This window comes from Lissotriton helveticus, chromosome 7 (assembly GCF_964261635.1).
Source record: "Lissotriton helveticus chromosome 7, aLisHel1.1, whole genome shotgun sequence".
NCBI classification, from domain to species: Eukaryota; Metazoa; Chordata; class Amphibia; order Caudata; family Salamandridae; genus Lissotriton; species Lissotriton helveticus.
Genome location: NC_136068.1, coordinates 558,276,114 through 558,296,702, shown reverse-complemented (window position 1 = coordinate 558,296,702; position 20,589 = coordinate 558,276,114). Strand labels below are relative to the sequence as shown.

Below are 20,589 nucleotides of genomic sequence, written 5' to 3'. Positions count from 1 at the left end.
GAGGCAGTGCTTATTACTCCTGTTACAATAAGAGCATATTGCTAGTTGATTGTTTAAAAAATTGTATTAGTGTGATAGGAGGTAAGCACAGACTTATGTCTGCAAAGATGCTCAAAGAAGAATGACTGAAATGATTGCAGTCCTTCAATAGGTACAATGGGAAATGTTATGAATGTCTGTACTGCACTGCTCTTAGCAAAACAAACAATTGGCAAACTTTCCCTCTCATTCTGCACACATATACATGAAAATATCAAAACCCATTGCTTCCCACATTAATTCAAAAGCTAACACACATTTCTATTGGTTACACATTTCAGCCCTTTTCCAATTCACATAACTTTCAACCCTTCCCCCAATCTGCTTACTGCCTGTTACCATAGTAACAGTTCATGGAACACTCAACTGAACACACAGGTCACAAGTTCAGCACTGAATGTTGCAAATCCAAACAGCAAGTAGGCTTAGGCTTGACTTTTCAAAATATCAGCTTATCCTATGTAATGTTCCTTTCAAACAGTTTTCGTTAACCAATAAGAAACATGCTTTTAAAAAACAGAAACATGCACCCTAGTTTTCAGTCAAGAATGTTGTCAAACAACCAATCATTTCTTTTCTTTTTACAACTGCATCTTGTCCACCATTTTAGAAAAATCTTACTTTTCAAACTGCCATTTCATTTACAGAAACCATCTGAGTGCATCCAGACCTCCCTTCAAGATGCTTAGAGTGTTGATTGTGGGACACAGCTATATTTTGAAGAGCCAAAGGTATGCAGAAAATAGAGGCATTGACATAGACCTAGCTTTGCCAAATGTAGACATTAAATGGATTGGACAGAGAAGGTTAAAGTGGCACCAATTGATGCCATTGGAAAAATCCTTTTTGCATCTCCAACACCCTGACCTCATATTTGTGCACTGTGGTGACAATGACCTAGGCACTTTGACTGGGGTGGGTCTGGAAATGATTATGAAGGACACATTTAGAGAATTGATGTCACTATTCCCCCCAAAACTGCCTTTGTCTGTTTTAACATATGCCAAAGGCAGAAATGGAGCTGGTCCAATCCATTTTGTCCACAGATTGAGAAATCTAGGAAACATGTCAATAAATCTGTTTCTGCTTTTCTCCGAGATTATAGAACGGGGTCCATTTACCACAACAATCTGCATTTTAATATGGATGGCATCTCTTGGAGAAATGGTGTACATTTTACAGGTGAGGGTAACAGTCTTCCTCATGTACTTGTAGGTACCAAATCTGTCAATAAACACAACAGCTCTTTTTAGAGCCACCCAAGAACTAAACACATAAGCTTGATATATATCTGAAAAAAAATATTTTTTGTTTTTGCTTGGAGTCGCGCTCCCAACACGTTAGGAGTCGCGTACCCAACGCAAGAGAAATCATGCAGCCAACGCCCTGGAGCCGCGCACCCTACACGTTAGGAGTCATGCACCCAATGCGTGCACACCAGGGGCCGTGCTGGGTGCGTGACTCCTAATGTTACTGTAAAAAAAAAAATAGCACCTATCACAAATTTGTATTCTCCCCGGGGACCCCATCTCCCGGGGCTCATTTATAATGTAGGGGACCGTGGGGGGGAGCCCCAATGCCTCCACGATCCCAGACGGCTCCCCGCGTCCATCAGGAGCGGATGTATGACATTACAACGCATGCTTTTACATCGCATGCTTTTACAACGCTGTTTTTACAACGCATACCATTACAACGCATAGGGCTTTTAGGCGCTGGATAGTGAATTGTTTAATTTACTATTCCAACTCCAGTCCCCGTGGATAGTAGGGAAGGTGTTGGATAGTACATTAAACACATTCCCTATCCTAGAGCGCCCCCCAGCGCAATGCGTTGTAATGGTTTGCGTTGTAAAAGTTGCGTCGTAAAGGCACTGCGTGGTAAAAGTTGCGTTGTAAAGGATGTTTCCCATCGGGAGCCGGCATTGCTTTTCCACACGGGGAGCTGCTAACATGCAGCTCCCCATGTGGAAAAGCAAAATGGTTTACATTTTGAAAGAGAGAGCAGGTTTCCCTGCTCTGCCTTTCAAATTACAAACCAAGTTTGCTATGACAGGGCGAGAGCCTCGGCTCTTGCCCTGCCATAGCAAACCGCAGTGTCCTGGGGATGGGCACCTCGGGACACTGCAGGATCCGGCCCTGGGGGGGTGGCGGTCCCCAGGGACCTCGAGGGCTCCAAGAGGGGGCCATGTGGGCCCCCCTCCACAACATACAAAGCCCCGGGGTGGTGGTCCCCGGGGCTAGGGAGCCCCCCTGGGCCCTCCATAAAATTACAAACTTTTGCCCCCAGGATTTGGCCCCCCGGTAGCTAATTATTAAAGTCCGCACTTCATTTTATTTTATTTTTTATGACAGAATCCGCGCACCCAGCTCACATTTCACAGTTAAAAAAAAATTGCAGCCCTGGGGGTCCTTGTGGGACCCCCTAAGCAGGTCTAGAGGGTCAGGGTATTTCTACCCTGCCCACTTTATAAGTTTTACACACTAGTTCCACTGACTTCCTCAGCCTTGCTTCTACCGAGGCAAAAAATGGCTGCCAACACTTCCTGATTTGGAGTGTTAACAGACATTTAACAGCCAACTAGCATGCAGCTCGTGAATCGAAGGGTGCGTGGATCCAGCGCGGCCATAGATATATATGTGATTTTGATTTTCTCAGGAACTACTGAATGGATTTACACCATTTAAGCGAAAGGCACAACTCTGAACCAAGGTCTACCTTTCTACCAAATTTGGTGTAATTCCGTTCAGCATTTCGGGCTGTAGCTGGGACTAAAGGTCCCTATGGAAAATTGAATGGGGAAAACACATTTTGGGACCCCCTTTTTGCTCGGGCCCCGCTTGACGAATCACCCCGAGACTTTTGAAATAGGAGCGGGCCGGAGTGGGCCACGAGTTCTGAAAGTTTCACAAAGATGCGTCAACCGGCGCCAAAGTTACTCCAAATAGAATGTTGCGGATTGCCTATGAATAATAGGTCCTAACTATAACTACCTACTGGCGACCGCCAATTGGTAATATTTAAATGTGTGTATTTAATGTTTAGGTTAAAAATTAATTATATTTGAGGGATGTTTATGTTGTCAATATTGTAAAAGTCGATATTTTTGTTAACTTGCATGTTTATTTAAATGTAACAATATTTATGTTTACAATATTTTTGTACTCGATGTTTTCGTTATTGATTTTTTCATACAATATTTTTGTATTTTCTATGGTGAGCTAGTTGATATTTTTGCATGCGATATTAGTGTGTTGATATATGTGTAGGTCGATATTGTGAGGGTCGAGATTGTGTCAGTGAACCGTGAACAAGGACTGTTTAGTTCAAAACGCATTAGGCCATATATTTTTTTAATTCATTATAAGTTGCTGGTTGTGACTAAAAGGTGAAAGCCTGTCTTGAGAGTGCATCTTTGCAAAGGGCAACATGTTGGTTTTATGACTAGTTCGGCCGTGAGTAAGCACCACTGCAGATCCCTGAATGACTTCTATTGTTTGTCATTTTTAGATCAGCAGGTTCCATTAATTTCCAGCAATTCCAGTAATGGGACTTCAGATTAGCCCACTCGAGGGTTTTGACTTTTATCTCTTTGAAATGTTAGCAATGGCAGACCGTTGGGGTGAATTGTATTGAGTAGAACGACTGTTACCATTATGCAACTGTAGAACTCACGGGAGGCCCAGTAAGGTGGAACTATATTTAATGGCAATCAGGTGGCTGCAATGATTTTTCTACTTCACTGTACATTTAGCCTGTTAACAATCAATCAATCAATCATGCCATTTGTATAGCGCACTACCCACCCGGGAGGGTGTCAAGGTGCTTGGGGGGAGGGGTATGCTACTGCTCGAACAGCCAGGTCTTGAGTTGTTTCCTGAAGGCGAGATGGTCCTGGGTCAGCCGAAGGTGGATGGGGAGGGAGTTCCAAGTCTTGGCAGCCAGGTAAGAGAAGGATCTTCCTCTGGCGGTGGCTCTTCGGATGCGTGGTACGGCTGCAAGGGCGAGGCTGGTGGACCGTAGCTGGCGGGTGGGCGTGTAGAAGGTCAGGCGGTCGTTGAGGTACTTGGGGCCCAGGTCGTGGAGAGACTTGTGTGCGTGGGTGAGGAGCCGGAACATGATCCTCTTGTCGACGGGGAGCCAGTGCAGGTTCCTCAGGTGGCTGGAGATGTGGCTGCGTCGGGGGACATCCAGGATGAGTCGGGCGGAGGCGTTCTGGATGCGCTGGAGTCTTTTCTGTAGCTTGGCTGTGGTTTCGGCGTAGAGGGCGTTTCCGTAGTCCAGTCGGCTGGTGACGAGTGCCTGGGTGACAGTCTTCCTGGTCTCGGTCGGGATCCAGCGGAAGATCTTGCGAAGCATACGCAGGGTGTTGAAGCACGATGAGGAGACGGCGTTGACTTGTCTGGTCATCGAGAGGGAGGGGTCCAGGATGAAGCCCAGGTTGCGTGCGTGGTCGGTTGGCTTGGGTGCGGTGCCCAGGGCTGGGGGCCACCAGGAGTCATCCCAGGCGGAGGGCGAAGATCCCAGGATGAGGACTTCCGTCTTGTCCGAGTTCAGTTTCAGGCGGCTGTCCTTCATCCACTCGGCGACGTCTTTCATCCCTTCGTGTAGGCAGGTTCTGGCGGTGTCGGGGTCTCTGGTGAGGGAGAGGATCAGCTGGGTGTCGTCGGCGTAAGAGATGATGTTGAGGTTGTGCTGGCGTGCGATGGCTGCGAGAGGTTTCATGTAGATGTTGAAGAAGGTGGGGCTGAGTGAAGATCCTTGCGGGACGCCGCAGATGACTTTGGTGGCCTCGGAGCGAAACGGGCGGAGGCGGACTCTTTGTGTTCTTCCGGCGAGGAATGAGATGATCCACTCCAGTGCCTTCTCTTGGATAATGATTTTGCTGAGGCGCTGAACTAGGGTGCGGTGGCAGACCGTGTCGAACGCAGCGGAGAGGTCCAGGAGGATGAGGGCCACTGTTTCCCCCTTGTCGAGCAGGGTCCGGATGTCGTCGGTGGCTGCGATGAGGGCGGTCTCGGTGCTGTGGTTGGCTCTGAAGCCGGACTGCGAGGGGTCGAGGGATCCGTTCGTCTCGAGGAAGGAGGTCAGCTGTCTGTTGACGATCTTCTCGATGACTTTAGCAGGAAAAGGGAGGAGCGAGATGGGGCGGAAGTTTTTGAGATCGGTGGGGTCCGCTGTAGGTTTCTTCAGGAGGGCGCTGATCTCGGCGTGCTTCCAGCTCTCTGGGAAGGTGGCGGTGTTGAAGGAGGCGTTGATGTTCCGGAGTTGGGGTGCGATGGTGGAGTCGGCCTTGTTGAAGACGTGGTGTGAGCAGGGGTCGGTCGGTGATCCGGAGTGGATGGTGTTCATCGCGCGGGCTGTGTCTTCGGTGGTCACCGTGGTCCAGGCGCGAAGGGTGGCGGTGGGGGGCGTTGGTTCGACGGTTGGGTGCGTGGGTGGGGCGCCGAAGCTGTTGTGGATGTCGGCAATCTTGCGGTGGAAGAACGAGGCGAGGGAGTCGCAGAGGTCTTGTGACGGAATGATGTCGTTGGTGCCGGTGCTGGGGTTGGAGAACTCCTTGAAGATAGTGAAGAGCTCTTTGCTGTCGTGGGCGTTGTTGTCCAGTCATTCCTTCAGGGATTTCTTCTTGGTGGTGCGGATGAGCTGGTGGTGCTTGCGGGTAGCGTGTTTGAGGGCGGTCATGTTGTCGGTGGTCCGGTCGAGGAGCCAGGCTTTCTCGAGGGTGCGGCAGGTCTTCTTGGAGTCCTTGAGGTCATCGGTGAACCAGGATGCCTTCTTGCTTCTGGGTCTGCTGGGAGGGTTCTTTAATGGCGCGAGGTCGTCGGCGCAGGCGGTCAGCCACTGTGTGAAGTTGCGGGCTGCTTCGTTGGGGTCCGTTGTGTTGGCGGGTGGGCTCTGGCTGAGGGAGGTGGTGAGCTGGTCTGCGGTGATCTTGCTCCAATTCCTGTGAGGTACCTGTTGCGGGTGGTGGTGGGTCGTGGATCTTTTGAAGCTGAAGTGGACGCAGCTGTGGTCGGTCCAGTGGAGTCCGGTGGCGTGGCTGAAGGTGATGTACTTGCTGGAAGAGAAGACGGGATCAAGCGTGTGGCCGGCGTAGTGGGTGGGGGTGTTGACCAGTTGCTTGAGTCTGAGGTTGGCGAGGTCTTCCAGCAGGGCGGTGGTGTTGCGGTCCTTGTTGTTCTCCAGGTGGAAGTTGAGGTCCCCGAGGAGGATGTAGTCGGTGGAGGGGAGGGCGTGCGGGTTGATGAAGTCTGTGATGTCTTCGCTGAATTGAGTGCGTGGTCCCGGGGGTCTGTAGACGAGGGTGCCTCTGAGGGTCGTCTTAGGGTCGGTGTGAATCTGGAAGTGGAGATGTTCGGCTGCGGCGCAGGAGTCGTTGGCGTCGGTCGTGATGTGGATGGTGTTCCTGTGGACGATGGCGATGCCACCTCCGGTCTGGTTGATGCGGTCCCTCCTGATGATCTTGTACCCGTCCGGGATGGCGATGTCGGGTGCAGAGGAGGCGTTCATCCAGGTTTCCGTGAGGAAGGCGACGTCCGGTGATGTAGCGTCGAGGAGGTTCCAGAGTTCCACGGCGTGTCTGTGGATGGAGCGGGTGATGATCAGGATGCACTTGAGGTGGTTGCTGCTGATGTTTGTCTTGGCGGGTGCGGGGCAGGTTCGGAGGCAGGTGAACTTGCAGGTGCAGCAGGTGAAGGGTCCGTGGGTGCGTCTCGGGGTGGCTCGGCAGCAGGCGTGGGTCCGGCCGGCATTGAGTGCATTGAGAGTGGCGGCGTCGTAGGTCAGTCGGGTCGTCTTGCCTCGGCGAGGAGGGCCAGGGGTCCTGGCGCTGGGCGCGGGCCAGGCGCGGACGGGCGCAGACGGGCTTACCTTTGGTGCACCTTCGGCGCTCAATCGGCGCTCAATCGGCGCTCCCGCTGCGCGCGTCCGCTGCGCGGTCGCTCTGGAGGCGTCATAAGTAAGGAGCCGGGAGGGAGGAGCAGCTGGGTGGCGGGAGCGGGGCGGTGAATGGAATCACAGGGGGGTGGGGCCGCAGGGAGGCAGCGGTGGGAAATTCCATGAAGCAGCGGGCAGCGGGAAATTCCCAGGAGCAGCGGGAAATTCCCAGGAGCAGCGGGAAATTCCCAGGAGCAGCGGGCAGCGAGCGAAGGAATCTGCAGGCAGGAGGCGGCAAAGGCAGGCAGGAGCGGCAGCAGTGAGTGGGGCGACCAAGCCCTGTGGAGGGCTGAGCGGTCACCAAGAAGGACTGTTTAGTCTGAAACGCGTAAGGCCACATATCTTTACGTCTTTGAAAGTGGCTGATTTCGCTGTTGTGAATAAAAGGTGAAAGCCTGTCTTGAGAGTGCATCTTTGCAGAGGGCAACATTTTGGTTCCATATATTACGGGTAGTCCGGCCCGAGAGGAAGCACCACCGCAGATCCCAGCGGGTCCTGAATAACTTTGATTGATCGTAAGTATGAGATCGACAGGTTCCAATAATTTCCAGCAATTTCAGTAAAGGGACATTTGATTAGCCCACTCTAGGTTTTGACATTTATCTGAAATGCCAGCATAGGCAGACCCATTGGGTGTAAATTGTATTGAGCAGAACTACTGTTATCATACATATGTTGAACTCAAGGGAGGCCCAGGAGGGCGAACCGTATTTAATGGCAATCAGGTGGCTGCAATGATGTCTCAGCTTTGCTGTATATTTGCCTATGAGCAAGGACTGCTTAGTCCAAAACGTGTTAGGCCACATATTTTTAATTCATTGGAAGTTTCTGATTTTGCTGTTCTGAATAAAAAGCCTGTCTTGAGAGTGCATCTTTGCCGAGGGTAACTGATAAAAGCACTCAATCAGGAAGATGATGAAGAGATCGCTTTAATGTACAACCATCAACAGCAAAAGATACAGCAACTGATTCACAGCAATTGGAATGTAATAATTCCATTAATGATGTAATCAACAATGTGTTCCTTAAAGTGACAGTAAACATAACACATCCCCAATACACAGTAAAAGAAATAAAAATGAAGCTTAAGAAAGGAATGTAGAAAGAATCAGAATGATGATAAAATTAATACATAAAAATGAATACATAATATAATCCATGAATCTCCTAGGAAGCTGTAAGGATCTACCACGAATGTTACTCTGGTCACTACTAGGAGAAACATCACTGGAATTGTCAGAAAACCTAGAACCCTTATTAAAGTGATTCTTGAAATCATTGCACTTTGCTAATTTAGACATATTGCAAGTGCAACCATTATCCTAAGTGACAACATTTTTTTTAATAGCAATAATGGTGAAAGGACCACTGAAATTGGAAACACCTTTGCGACCAAATTTCGTTTTTTTCACCAGAACACTGTCACCCACATTCCAGTTCCTAAATTTTACAGCCATCTTGTCATCATAACGTTGTTTATATTTTTGTTGATACTTTGTCAACACATCTCTTCTTTTCACCTCACTCTCTACACTATCATCACAGACCTTCTCCGGAAGCCAAGCTGGGTTGAGTTTAGAACTCGCCAATCTACCCCTCAAAGCTTCAAAAGGAGACTTCTGCATGACAGCTTTGGGAGCCGTGCGATGAGCCCACCATGTCTCCCTTAACACACTGCTAAATGAAACCTTAGACTCCAAAGCCATTTGTGCACAACTCTTTACAACCCTATTCATTCTCTCAGTGAGACCATTTGCTTGTGGAGAATAAAGAGCTGTTTTCTGGTGAACAATTCCAAGACCTCTAAGAAAACTATCCATCTCATTGGAGGTGAATTGCACCCCATTATCAGTGAGCAAGTACTTAGGCACTCCTTCTGACACAAACACATCCCTTAAGAACGCAATCACAGTTCTAGAATTCACAACACCCATACATTTTGAAACCACCCACTTAGAGGTGTAATCCACCAACAATACAACAAATCTCTCATGTGAAGGCATAAGCTCAAAAGGGCCTGCAATATCCAACCCCAACTTAGTCCACACCGCAACAGGAACCTCAACAGGAGAAAGTGGAGACTGACTAGTGGTGCGTGATTTGTCATTGACCGCACACAAATGACAATCTTTCACAACTGCCTCCACCGTACGATCCATTCCAGGCCACCAGTATCTTACTCTAATCCGAGCTTTGGTGAGATTCCTTCCCAAGTGCCCCTCATGAGCTAGGTTAACGACTCTCTCCCTCAAATCGCCCGGAGGCACCACCCTGTCTCCTCTCATCAAATTATCCTGGAAAAAAGTTAAATCATTTCTCACCGTCCAATAAGGCTTCAACTCACACTCAAGTACATCATAATTTGGCCACCCATTTCTTTTTCTAAATTTTTTTTATTGAGCAAAATTCAATCAGGGAATTCAATAATACAAATTCATTAAATGTACAAAAGAAAATAGAGTCATAGTAGGAATATATCGTAAATTAAATACATTAGACATAAATAAATCAATCAAATCGGGACAGAGAGAACAGGAAGCCTGAAGTTAGAATACCAACCAGAGATTGGAGCCCAAATCTGGGCTCCAAGAAGCCTAGCTTTTTTGCCTCGAGTACCATAAATTGAGATCTCCTGTTTATAGGTGGCCAGGAATCGACTAAGCCACATCTGAAATGTGGGTGGCTCAGGGTCCTTCCATCGGGCAGCAAGAGAATACAGAAGATTGCGGTACCTAAAAAGATGGTCCTTTGTTCCTCAATGCTATGGCCGAGGGAATCGTCATGACCCATCAGGTAAAGGGTTACTGAATCCCGTACATTCCGTCCAAATACCTGGGCCCAAAATCCCATAATCATTATCTTTAATAAGTCCAGTTTGGGACATTCGGCGAGCATATGAATTAGATTTGCTTGAGGTTGTCTGCATCTTGGGCAATTGTCATCGGCCCGTAAACCCCAGGAAAATAGTTTTGCAGATGTATAATAAAGGTTGTAAATAACTCTATAATATTGGGCTTTAAGATTAGAGGCGATAAACAATTTTGATGAAAGGGCCAAGGAAGAATCAATGTCGATATTTGGATTACCTAACCTTACAGCCCAAGCTTGCTCAACCCGCTCTAAATCATCCACAGCATTTTCGATCAGCATCTGATATAGGCTGCCAATGCTAGTAGAGAGTTTCCCAATGATTGAGAAAAAATGAATACTATCTAATTTGATTCTGGGGATACAGTTGCGAATACTTGTAAGCACCTGAAAGTATTTGAGGAAATCGGTAGTTGGAATAGTATACTTCTGCTGCAGCCACTCAAATAAGGAAGAAGTTTCTTGACCAAGAAAATCACCAACTGTGTTAATGCCTAGAATTTCCCACTTCCGAGAAGTACTATCATTAAGGCAGGCCGAGAGAATCGAACTACGCCATAAAGGGGTGTATTTTGTGAATTTTGGGATAGCTAGTTGTTTAGATACAGATTTCCAAACTTTCCACGCATCTATGACTACCTTTAACTTGATTTTTTTTATAGTATGATGGTTCAATCTGCCTTAAGAATAGCCCTTGGCATTTGTCCCCAAGACTCAACTCATAGATGGAGGGGATATAAAATTCCATAGTAGTTGAGATGGTTGTTTTACAATTTAACAGAGGCCCCATATGTTGAATAAGTGTTGCCCATAAATATAGAGTTAGGTTAGGGATAGCAACCCCCCCCCCCTGTCTTGAGGTAAAGTCAAAAGTGGTAAAGCTCTTCTAATCGCTCCAAAACTCCAGATGAACTTAGACATGGAGGAGTCAAGGATCTTAATAAAACTACCTTCAGCCAATAGCGGGATTGCTTGAAACAGGTAAAGTATCCTTGGAAAGACATTCATTTTTAGATAGTTTGCCCTTCCAATTATAGAAAGATGTAAATTATCCACTCTCCTTAGGTCAGTTTTTATTTTATTAATCAAGGGAGTATAATTAAGATGGTTAATTTCATTCACATCTGGGGACAGGCAAACACCTAAATAGGTAGCCTGTTAAACTTTATAGGGACTCTCAAATATAGTGTTATTTGTACAAAGGACCATTGTTTTATCCCTATTAACGGAATAACCTGAAAAGGAGCCAAAGGTCTGGGTGGCTAACTCTATTTCCTGGATTGCGTCAGCAGGATTAGTAGTTAAGACAGCCACGTCATTGGCATACGCCAAAATTTTTGTTGAAAACAGACCTACCTTAACAGGCTGAATAATGGGTGAGGAGAGCAACTTTAAAATTAGGGGATTGATATAAAGGGCAAATAATAACGGGGAGCAGGGACAGCCCTGCCTCGTACCTCTTTGTATCTCAATAAACTCCGACTCAGAACCGCAGATGGAAAGTTTTGCCTTTGGATCAACATATAAGGCCTTTAGAGCTTTAATGAACTTGTTCCCGAAGTTATTAAGTTCCAGGATGTTCAACAAAAATTGCCAAGAGACACGGTCAAATGCCTTCTCGGCATCGAGAAGGCCACCCATTTCTAATGACATTCCCTAACGATTGAAAAGTGACATCATCCCTAACACACTGCAACCATTCCTCCTTGGATATGGTAGACTCCAATACCCAATTTATACATACTCCAACTCCATCTGCAACGCAATCTCTTTCAATTGGAAGACGTGATAAACAATCCGCAGGCATATTGTTTTGTCCTGGAATATATTGTACATGAAAATTAAATTCTTGTAACCCTTTGCTCCACCTTTTCAACCTCGGTGTCATATGGTCACTCTGATGGCAAGAAAAAATTTGAACAAGAGGACGATGATCAGATTTGACAACAAACTGAATGCCCCACAAATAGAATTTGAAATGATGTACTGACCAAAATACTGCCAACACCTCTCTTTCAAAACAAGAGTAATTCAACTCTGCTTCTTTCAAAGCTCTAGAAGTGAATGCCACAACAACTTTTTCACAATTCACAATTTGAGAAAGCACAGCACCAAGTCCCTTAAGACTGGCATCAGTTGTCAGAATGGTCTTAAGTTTGGAATCAAAATGACCCAAAGTTGGCATCTTACCAATCTCTGTCTTAACTGATTCAAAAGCTTTCTCACAATTATCAGACCAAGTGAACCGTACACATTTTTCTAAAAGAGACATTATGGGTTCAACAATACTGGCAAAACCCTTGACAAACTTGGAATAAAATTCCGCCATTCCCAAAAATGACCTGACTTGGTCTTTATCTACTGGAGTCGGTGCTTTTACAATGCTCTCAGCCAATTCCAATTTGGGTTGTATTCCATTCCCAGAAATAACATGTCCTAGATATGTGACTGACTCCAAACCAATCCGACATTTCTCCTTTTTAACTGTGAGCCCCCCTTCATCTAATTTGTCCAAAACGGATCTCAACACCTTATCATGCTCACAAACATTCACACCATGAACTAAAATATCGTCCTGAAAGAACATAACATTGTGAAGACTGCCAAGGAACATTTTCATCACCCTTTGAAAACACGCAGCAGCCGAAGCTAACCGAAATGGCATTCTTAGAAACTGATAAGCACCTAAAGGTGTAACGAAAGATGTTAAATGTCTGGAATCCTTATGTAGTACAATTTGGTGATAAGCCGAAGAAAGATCCAGCACACTGAAGATTTTGGCTCCTTTCAAAATACTAATGCTCTTAGCTATATTGGGCAATGGCTGTCGATCAACCCAGATCCATTCATTCAATCCGCGCAAGTCCACACACATCCTAATCGATTTGCCACCATCCTTGGGTGCTAAAACCACCGGGCTCAACCATTCTGAAGATTCAATCTCTTCTATCACGCCTAAGTTCAGTAACCTCTCAATCTTATGTCTCAGTGGCTCAAGCATCATATTGGGCACTTTCCTGACCTTGTGCACACATGGTTTGGCAGATTTTTTAAGGATAATTCTGTGTTCAAATCCCTTTAAGCACCCCAAGGTATCAGAAAACACATTCGGATAATCTACAAAATATTTGTTAGAATCACACACAGAATCAACCTTAACTGGAAGGAAGCTGGACAGAAAATCTTCCATCAACATGACTTGATTCTTAGGATTTTTGGCCCCAGGATTAAGAATTATACCCAAGTCATGCTGATGTCTCCATCCAAGAAGGTGGTCTCCTCTAACTGCTACATAAACCTTGCCAAAAATGTTCTTGCTCCTGAAAGTGATGTTAGCCACCATATACCCCAGAATGTCTACTTTTGACCCAGCATAACTCACAGGAGCAATGTCAGGAGGTAAGATTTGAACATTTTCTAGACCCACAACTTCATCCCAAATCTTGTTGCCAATTAAAGTGAAAGGAGACCCTGAGTCTGCCATGAGCTTAAATACATATTTGTCATTTCCTATATCACAAAATGGCATTTGTTCTGCATCAACAACCATTTCATCACTTTTAACATTCGACACAACAACCGTACGTACAATGTCAGAAGCAGATTCACTTCCTTCTCTTTTCTTGCCAGACTTACACACACGAGCATAATGCCCTTTGCTTCCACAGTTCTTACAAATGCTGTCTCTTGCAAAACAATTTGGAAAATTAGAAGTGTGAGAGAAACTCCCACACCTAAAACAACGTATTCTCTGATTGCTAAATGGACGTTGTTGGCAAAAATCATGCTCTTTAGACACAAGAGACTCTTTATTAAAAGAAGGACGACTTTCAAGAGTGCTCTTCTGAGAAGATGAGGTCTTTTGGGGTGATTTGGTTTTTGAACCCACACCCACTTTAGCAACCCCTTCGTGACACTCTCCAACAAGATCATCTTCTTCCAACATGTGCACCGTATCATGAGTTTTCTTTTTATTATCACTTATGGTGCAACTCTCTTCCTCTTTATTTTTCCTAATTTCCTTAACCCATGTAAAAGTATTCTCCATGCCCTCTACAATGGCTACAGCCTCTTTCAACGTAGGGTTTTTTGACAACAACTTCTCCTGAACTCTAGAACTATTCGTACACCCTCACAAGTGACTCAGATAATTCTCCAAAATCACAAGTACGTGCAAGAGTTTTTAAAGCAGCAACATATGTTCCAACTCGTTCACCTGGACCTTGTACCAGAGTGAAAAATCTAGGACGTTCTAAAACTACATTAATTCTAGGGCCAAAATAATGTTCTCACATAGTAATAGACATTTCAAAAATGTCTGAAGGTTCACCATCAGCTCCACCAACAGGTATAGTATCCATACTGTCATATGTGTGCCTGCCCTCAACCCCTAAATTATGCAGCAAAATAGCTTGCTTCCTAAAAGCTGAAAACTTTTCCCTTCCTATTGCCACTAAATATGAATCAAATAAATTTCTCCATCTCTTCCAAGGGAGTATAGGTTCCCCCTCCTCTGAAAGAAATGGTGGTGGCTGTGACATGCTGGATGTAGTAGCCATTTTGTAAATGTAATTAAAAAAAATATATCAAAATCCAAAAGTGTCTTCAGCAATGCGTGAAAAAATAAATAATAAAATCCAAAACTAATTTAATTGTCTTTTCTTGAGAATGTACTCCCAACTAAGATTAAAATGAATGTGCTGTCGTGCACATTGACGACGTAGAAGTGAGTGTTGATATCGCAAGTCCAGTCTTTATACATAAAAATATATCGATGCACTGCCGTGCGCATCGGCGTTGAAAAGCGAGATCGTTGTCATGGAAAAACAAAATGGCCTCTTAAACGTGATGACGCGGGACGTTGCGTGATGACATGTTGAACACCGAATCAGAGCTTCCAGCGTCGCGTTGAAGTCACCGATCCTGGAATGGAGATGCCGGAATGAGCCGAAGGAGCGTGCAGGCTACACGCGATGCCACACGCGAGCCACAAGCAGATTCAAATGAAAACAGTGCACAATGGCAACTGCATCCGTCGATCAGGTGAACTCACTTTGAGAATTTAAAACACCAGATTTTGGGCACGCAGGCAAAAATTACAGGCACCTCCTCAGATGTAGATGACGATAGTAGACGATCATAACAGATGTAGATGTAGACTATAGTAGGCAAATATAACAGCTTTTCAATATCGTAAAGTCCAGAAAAGCGTATATAATGAATCCACATGAAATAGGAGGTGTAAGAAAGAAATAATATATCCAAGTCCAAATAATCCACAGTATCTGTACAGTATCCAAGTACTGTAGTAAGTCCAAAGTGAATTCAAAGCCCAAATCTGTCCAAACCAAATCCAATCCAAAATTCCAATTGTAGGGGAATTGATGGTTGTAGATGCTTGTCCCCAATCAAGCCTTGACCCTCATCGCCAGTGATAAAAGCACTCAATCAGGAAAATGATGAAGAGATCGCTTTAATGTACAACCATCAACAGCAAAAGATACAGCAACTGATTCACAGCAATTGGAATGTAATCATTCCATTAATGATGTAATCAACAATGTGTTCCTTACAGTGACAGTAGACATAACAGTAAAAAAAAATTCATTTCCAAATATATATCTAATACTGATGTTTGAATGATAATTACTATTGGCGACAGATATCTTTCTGTGAGAATGATGGAATGTGTCTGCTGTCCGAATCTGTAAGGTCCCTGTTTTGTCCACTGTTAGCAGCTCTATATGCGCCTATAAAATCTTCTTAGCTCTGATATCTACTGTATGTGATTGTGAGATTTAGGATTTTTTACATTTTCCTCTGTGAGGGGAAGATGGAAAAAAGTAAGAGGAAGTGAAATGATGCTCTGAAAAATAACAGCATGTGCTACGAAAAATCACAGACATTGTAAACATTTGCATTTTCTGATCTGCCTAGGATTATTTGCAAATAAACTTGGGAACGTTTGCTGCACCATCTTTCATGGGATAAATGATAAAGTCAACACCCCCGGAGAAGGTCAGTGTTGCTTGATACACCATGGAAGTATTGGAATATTTAATGAGTGGGTCATCAGAGCCTACAGCTTGTAAATGTATGGAAAAATTGTCTTTTAAAATGCAATACTTGGCTTTATTTTAAAAAAGTTAAGCAGTACCAGCCTAATTGCCCACCAAGTGCAGTTTCGAGACGGCATTGATGCCTCAAATTGTATAGATTGTCATCCCATGGGAATAGAATGAATTACGATTCATACTTTTATTCACACTACAAACACCTCATACAAATTCTAACACTTCTTTGCATACACAAACGTCACTCATACTCACACTGCTGCTCCCTCAAACTCATACAGTTAGCCATGGTAATGATGAGCAGTGGTTTAAAGCTGTTGACCAGGCAACAGAATGACTTTCAGATCTTTTGAGGGAAAAAATACACCAGTGAATGTGATACCATTTAGTTAACTGATAACCACTGAAAGAACCCACACATTTCTTTCACAATTATCAGTCCATTATACCAATCTGACTGAGATCTGAAGACAGGAAGTTTTTGGATTGTCCTGTAACAGCATGGATGTTCAATGTTGACCCTTGAGGACTGGAGACATGCCAGATTTTCAGGATTTCCATACAAGATACATTTACACATGATATATGGGAAATGTAATTGGGGATCATTTGTATACACAGTGGTTAACATCAAAAGGTGGCATTGCTCTAGCCACCATTGGCTAATGTCGCACAACCCTACCTTATCAAAAGGGAAATGGGAACACGAAAGTGGATCTCAGAAGCTGTCTGGTAATGTCCCTTTTTGAGCAATTTAGAGAATATAATGTAGAGGTTAGAGAATATAAACACAACCATATACCATTAACACACTTTCCCTCTGAACATGCAGACTTCATTCTGAGGAAGTGGCTCGTCTCCGCAATTACTTACCAGTATCCCAGACCATACTGGTGCTCCGGTCAGTAAGAGGGGAATACCGTAACGAAGAAAGATTCTATCGTTAACATCATGAATTATTCCAAGGAAGATTTGAATAATGCCACAAACTATCAATGTGACCTGCCAAAAAAGAAAAAAATGTTTAAAAAAATAGGCATTAAATAAGAGCAGTGTCCTGTTATGTGTTCCATACTCCAACTTCCATCTGGTAAACTGAATCAAGTGAGAGGAAGGCGCACACAGACGGTATATTTCACAAAATGTAGTCATGGTACTTTAAACCAATGATGACACGTCATGTATCCCGCCTCAGAGTGCATTTATGGCTTATGCAGTTGAGTGCATATTGATAAGGGGAAGACTTAGAGAACTACATACAGGTACTTCTGAGGTGAATTAACTTTTTATGCATCCAGTGAATTTACCTTCTAACAGTAGATCATGTACTGTGTATGTAGTCCGTACATATGATTAGACGGGCCAATGATGTCCACACATTTTATGTGGTACATGTGTGGTGGAACGATCAGCAGAAGACAGTCCTTGGATTTCTACACAATTGGGACAATCCACAAGGGATCTTATTACAGGGTTCAATTACATAATACCTCTACGCATTTGACTGTGTAAATAAATGTTTGGAACTACTCTCCAGCAGACATTTTAGGGACACAATCCACTAACAGAATTAAAAAATGTCTGGGGCACACAAAACGGGTTAATCAGTCAGTAATTTAGATAGATTATTTTGGTTAAAAAAACTTAGAAATCCATAAAATTCAAACAACAGCATTAGCACACCATCAATATCAAACAATCACCAGTTACAAAGGTAAACAATATATAATCAAATTCTTCATGCAAGTATATACATATTAAAAAAAGAATACATAGAATAGCGGTGACTAGGTATCCTTCCATTTAAAGGTCACAGGCAAACTTTTATTCTCTCAAATTCACTCTGACGTTCAGAGCTACCTGAATAAATCTTGTGACAGCAAAACTAATTAAAAGAGAAGTCATCTTCAATAACTTAATAAAGGGGTAATCGTTAATGAGAACAAAGCTGTAGAGACTCAATGTGAGTCTACCTATGATGCAGCCTCAGGACTCAAAGTGGACTGGGTCCACCAATCTTCAATGCACACCTCAAAACTAAAAGGTTTCTACTAGGGTCATCTTCTGCAAGAACAGTCTTTACACCACATGACTAATCAATATTGTGTAATTATCATTTAAAGTAACGTGTGCATTGGCTAATTTCATTTGCAAATACTTAAGTACTTACTGTGTTTGTTACATGTGCTCCGCTGGGTTTCTGCTGTCACTTTTGAGAAGCTATCATATATAGGTGAAATATAAGCTTCTGGAGAGGACATTAAGAAGATGTGCCATACTCATTTGGGTGGAAGGGGGGTTGGGTCTCCCCGATTTCATTTTGCACTATGCAGTAGCACAAATTCATCATATGCAGCTCACTGGTTTGCAAATGGCCCTAACTGGAAGGAAGATCTTTTGGTGGGTTTCTGTGTGCACTACACATTGCCAGAGTGGTCTACAACGGTACAATGGGACAGGGTCCATCCCAAAAAGACACACAGTACCACTATGGCACAGAGTGGTGATTTAAGTACTGAAGATGTCCCCATTTTCAATGGACATCCCCATTTGGTTCCCTAAGCATTTTCAGCCAATTGTAAAGGACAAGTCATTTCACATTTGGCGGGAGGGTCAATGTGCAATGGCTGGGGATTGGTTCCTGACTAATAGATTTATCTCATTCGTGCAAGCACAAGAGGAGTTTGGGCCTTAAAATCAGCACATAAAAGACATAGTTACGGAGGATCTTGCTGAATGGGCGGAAAGGTTGACAAAATTACCTGCCCCTCCATATAATGGCCTGCCTTGAAGGGGAGGAAGCTATGGGACATGGTAGGGTCTGATGGGAGGAATGATTTGATGTATCCTCATAAAGAACTTGGAGCATGGATATGATGCCTCCTGATTGTGGTAGTAAGGAGCACTTGAAATGAAGTAACTTCTACTAGATTGTTGAGGCAGTGTACTGCTTTAGGGGGGGAATCAATAAAAGGATTTTTTTTTAAAAAAGGAGCGAGATCAATCAAAAATATAAGAGTCAAACAGGAAGTTATATTTGCTTTCCATCGCATGAGGCCTAACGTTCAAAGGCATTGCAAAGGGTATTTTCAATTACAATCAGTACATGATACTTTAAGATTGCTATTAACAATCGCAACATATACATTGTAAACCCTTGAACGTCAACAGGGAAAGGAGGAGGCAAAGGTACTCTCCTCTACCTTTGTGATTTGGACAAGAATTCACAAAAGATTTGTTACAGCAAAGCACTGAATGATATCAGACTGTCCAAGGCAGATGGGAACCATTCACTAAACATAAAATTTCAATATTTGGCAGGTTACACTCTGCGGGAAACATCTATTACAATGCAGGCATTACATCATAGTGCCTTTACAAAGCAGTCAATACCACGACTGCGATGGTACCACGAGTTCCATTACAATGCAAATCATTACAACGACTTGCTTTAGAGAATGCGGTGTTGGACTGGTGTTGGATTTTAAGTCCAACACCTTCCCTAATGATACACCAAATGGAGTTAGAATAGTAATTTAAACTATTCCAAAGTCCGGCACTTCCCTAAAGCAAATTGTCCTAATGACCTGCGTTGTAATGCAACTCGTGATAATGGCACAGTCATGGTACGGACTGCCTTGTTAAGCCACGTTAGGTTTTGGATGCGTGGCAACAGATGCGATTCCACTCTGCATGTGCAATTTAAGAAGAGATATATGAATGATGAGGATCTGAGTGATCTAGCCGAGCCAGAAAACCAAGAGAAGCGCATAGCTCTGGGGCAGGTGCTGGGCCCCATTCAATGTTTAATTTGTAACAGAATAAGGTCAGGGCCCAGACTTTTGCTCAGAAACCTGCAGCCGGCGCTATCAAGGGTTAGACTGTGGAATTGCAAAGCTGTGTAGTCTTGATTCCACTTCATGCCTCTTCAACTCACCACCAGGCACTCCCTGCCCTTTATCATATTCTTGCAGCGTTCTTTTTCATCCCCGATTTCTCCTATTGTCTCTTTTTTCCGTCTTTCACTTCCTCTTCTCTTTCTCTTTTTGTGTTTTTCTCTCTCTTGCTGTGGATCAATGTTTGTTGAGGAAAACTAAGTGCAAGTCTTCACAAATGTGGGCCCCACCCACAACCGCCAGCTCAAATTAAACACTAGCCCCAAAGGAGGACAATGAGGCTGCATCACAGGAGCCACCAAGCATGAAATATTTGTAGGCCAGATTCTAGTACCCTCTGCATGGTTACATGAAATAGGACTGTCTGTTGGCAAGATAAGCATATGTTTGTATAAAATGTCTGAAACTGTATATATGGTTCAATTCAGCAAAGCTTTACTTTTAGGATAAGCAGCTTTAACAAAATACAATCAGCTGTAAGGTCAGCTTGTGCTACTAGCAGTGGATCCAGTATAAAAAAAGTACACGTTTCAAACTGTAATACTTTGTGGCTAATTATGTCCCCAGAGTGCTTCTTTTTATGTGAACATGCATGCTGCACACTAGAAGCAAGATTGGTGAATGTTTCAAAAATAAGATGTACCCAAATAATATTTGCAATTTGAAAAATGATAAAGGTTACAAAACCACTTTAAATACTGTTTGCCTGAAGGAATCACTTCATAAATCAGGTGTTGGATGCACAGCACTATTCAAATAGTATTAATAATAGT

The 20,589-nt window shown here is 44.0% G+C and overlaps 1 protein-coding gene across 4 annotated transcripts in view; it reads right to left on the bottom strand.

The window, feature by feature from the left end:
- LOC144766889 (membrane-spanning 4-domains subfamily A member 4D-like) overlaps window positions 1-20,589 on the bottom strand; it is a 724,286-nt gene that overhangs the window by 520,491 nt on the left and 183,206 nt on the right. For 3 of the 4 annotated variants that reach the window (XM_078650596.1, XM_078650598.1, XM_078650597.1), the window contains exon 3: window positions 16,794-16,922. The exons of the other annotated variant lie outside the window; for it this stretch is intronic. In XM_078650596.1, the coding sequence (XP_078506722.1) occupies window positions 16,794-16,922 (129 nt within the window). The remainder of the gene's footprint in view (window positions 1-16,793; window positions 16,923-20,589) is intronic. 4 annotated transcript variants of the gene reach the window in all.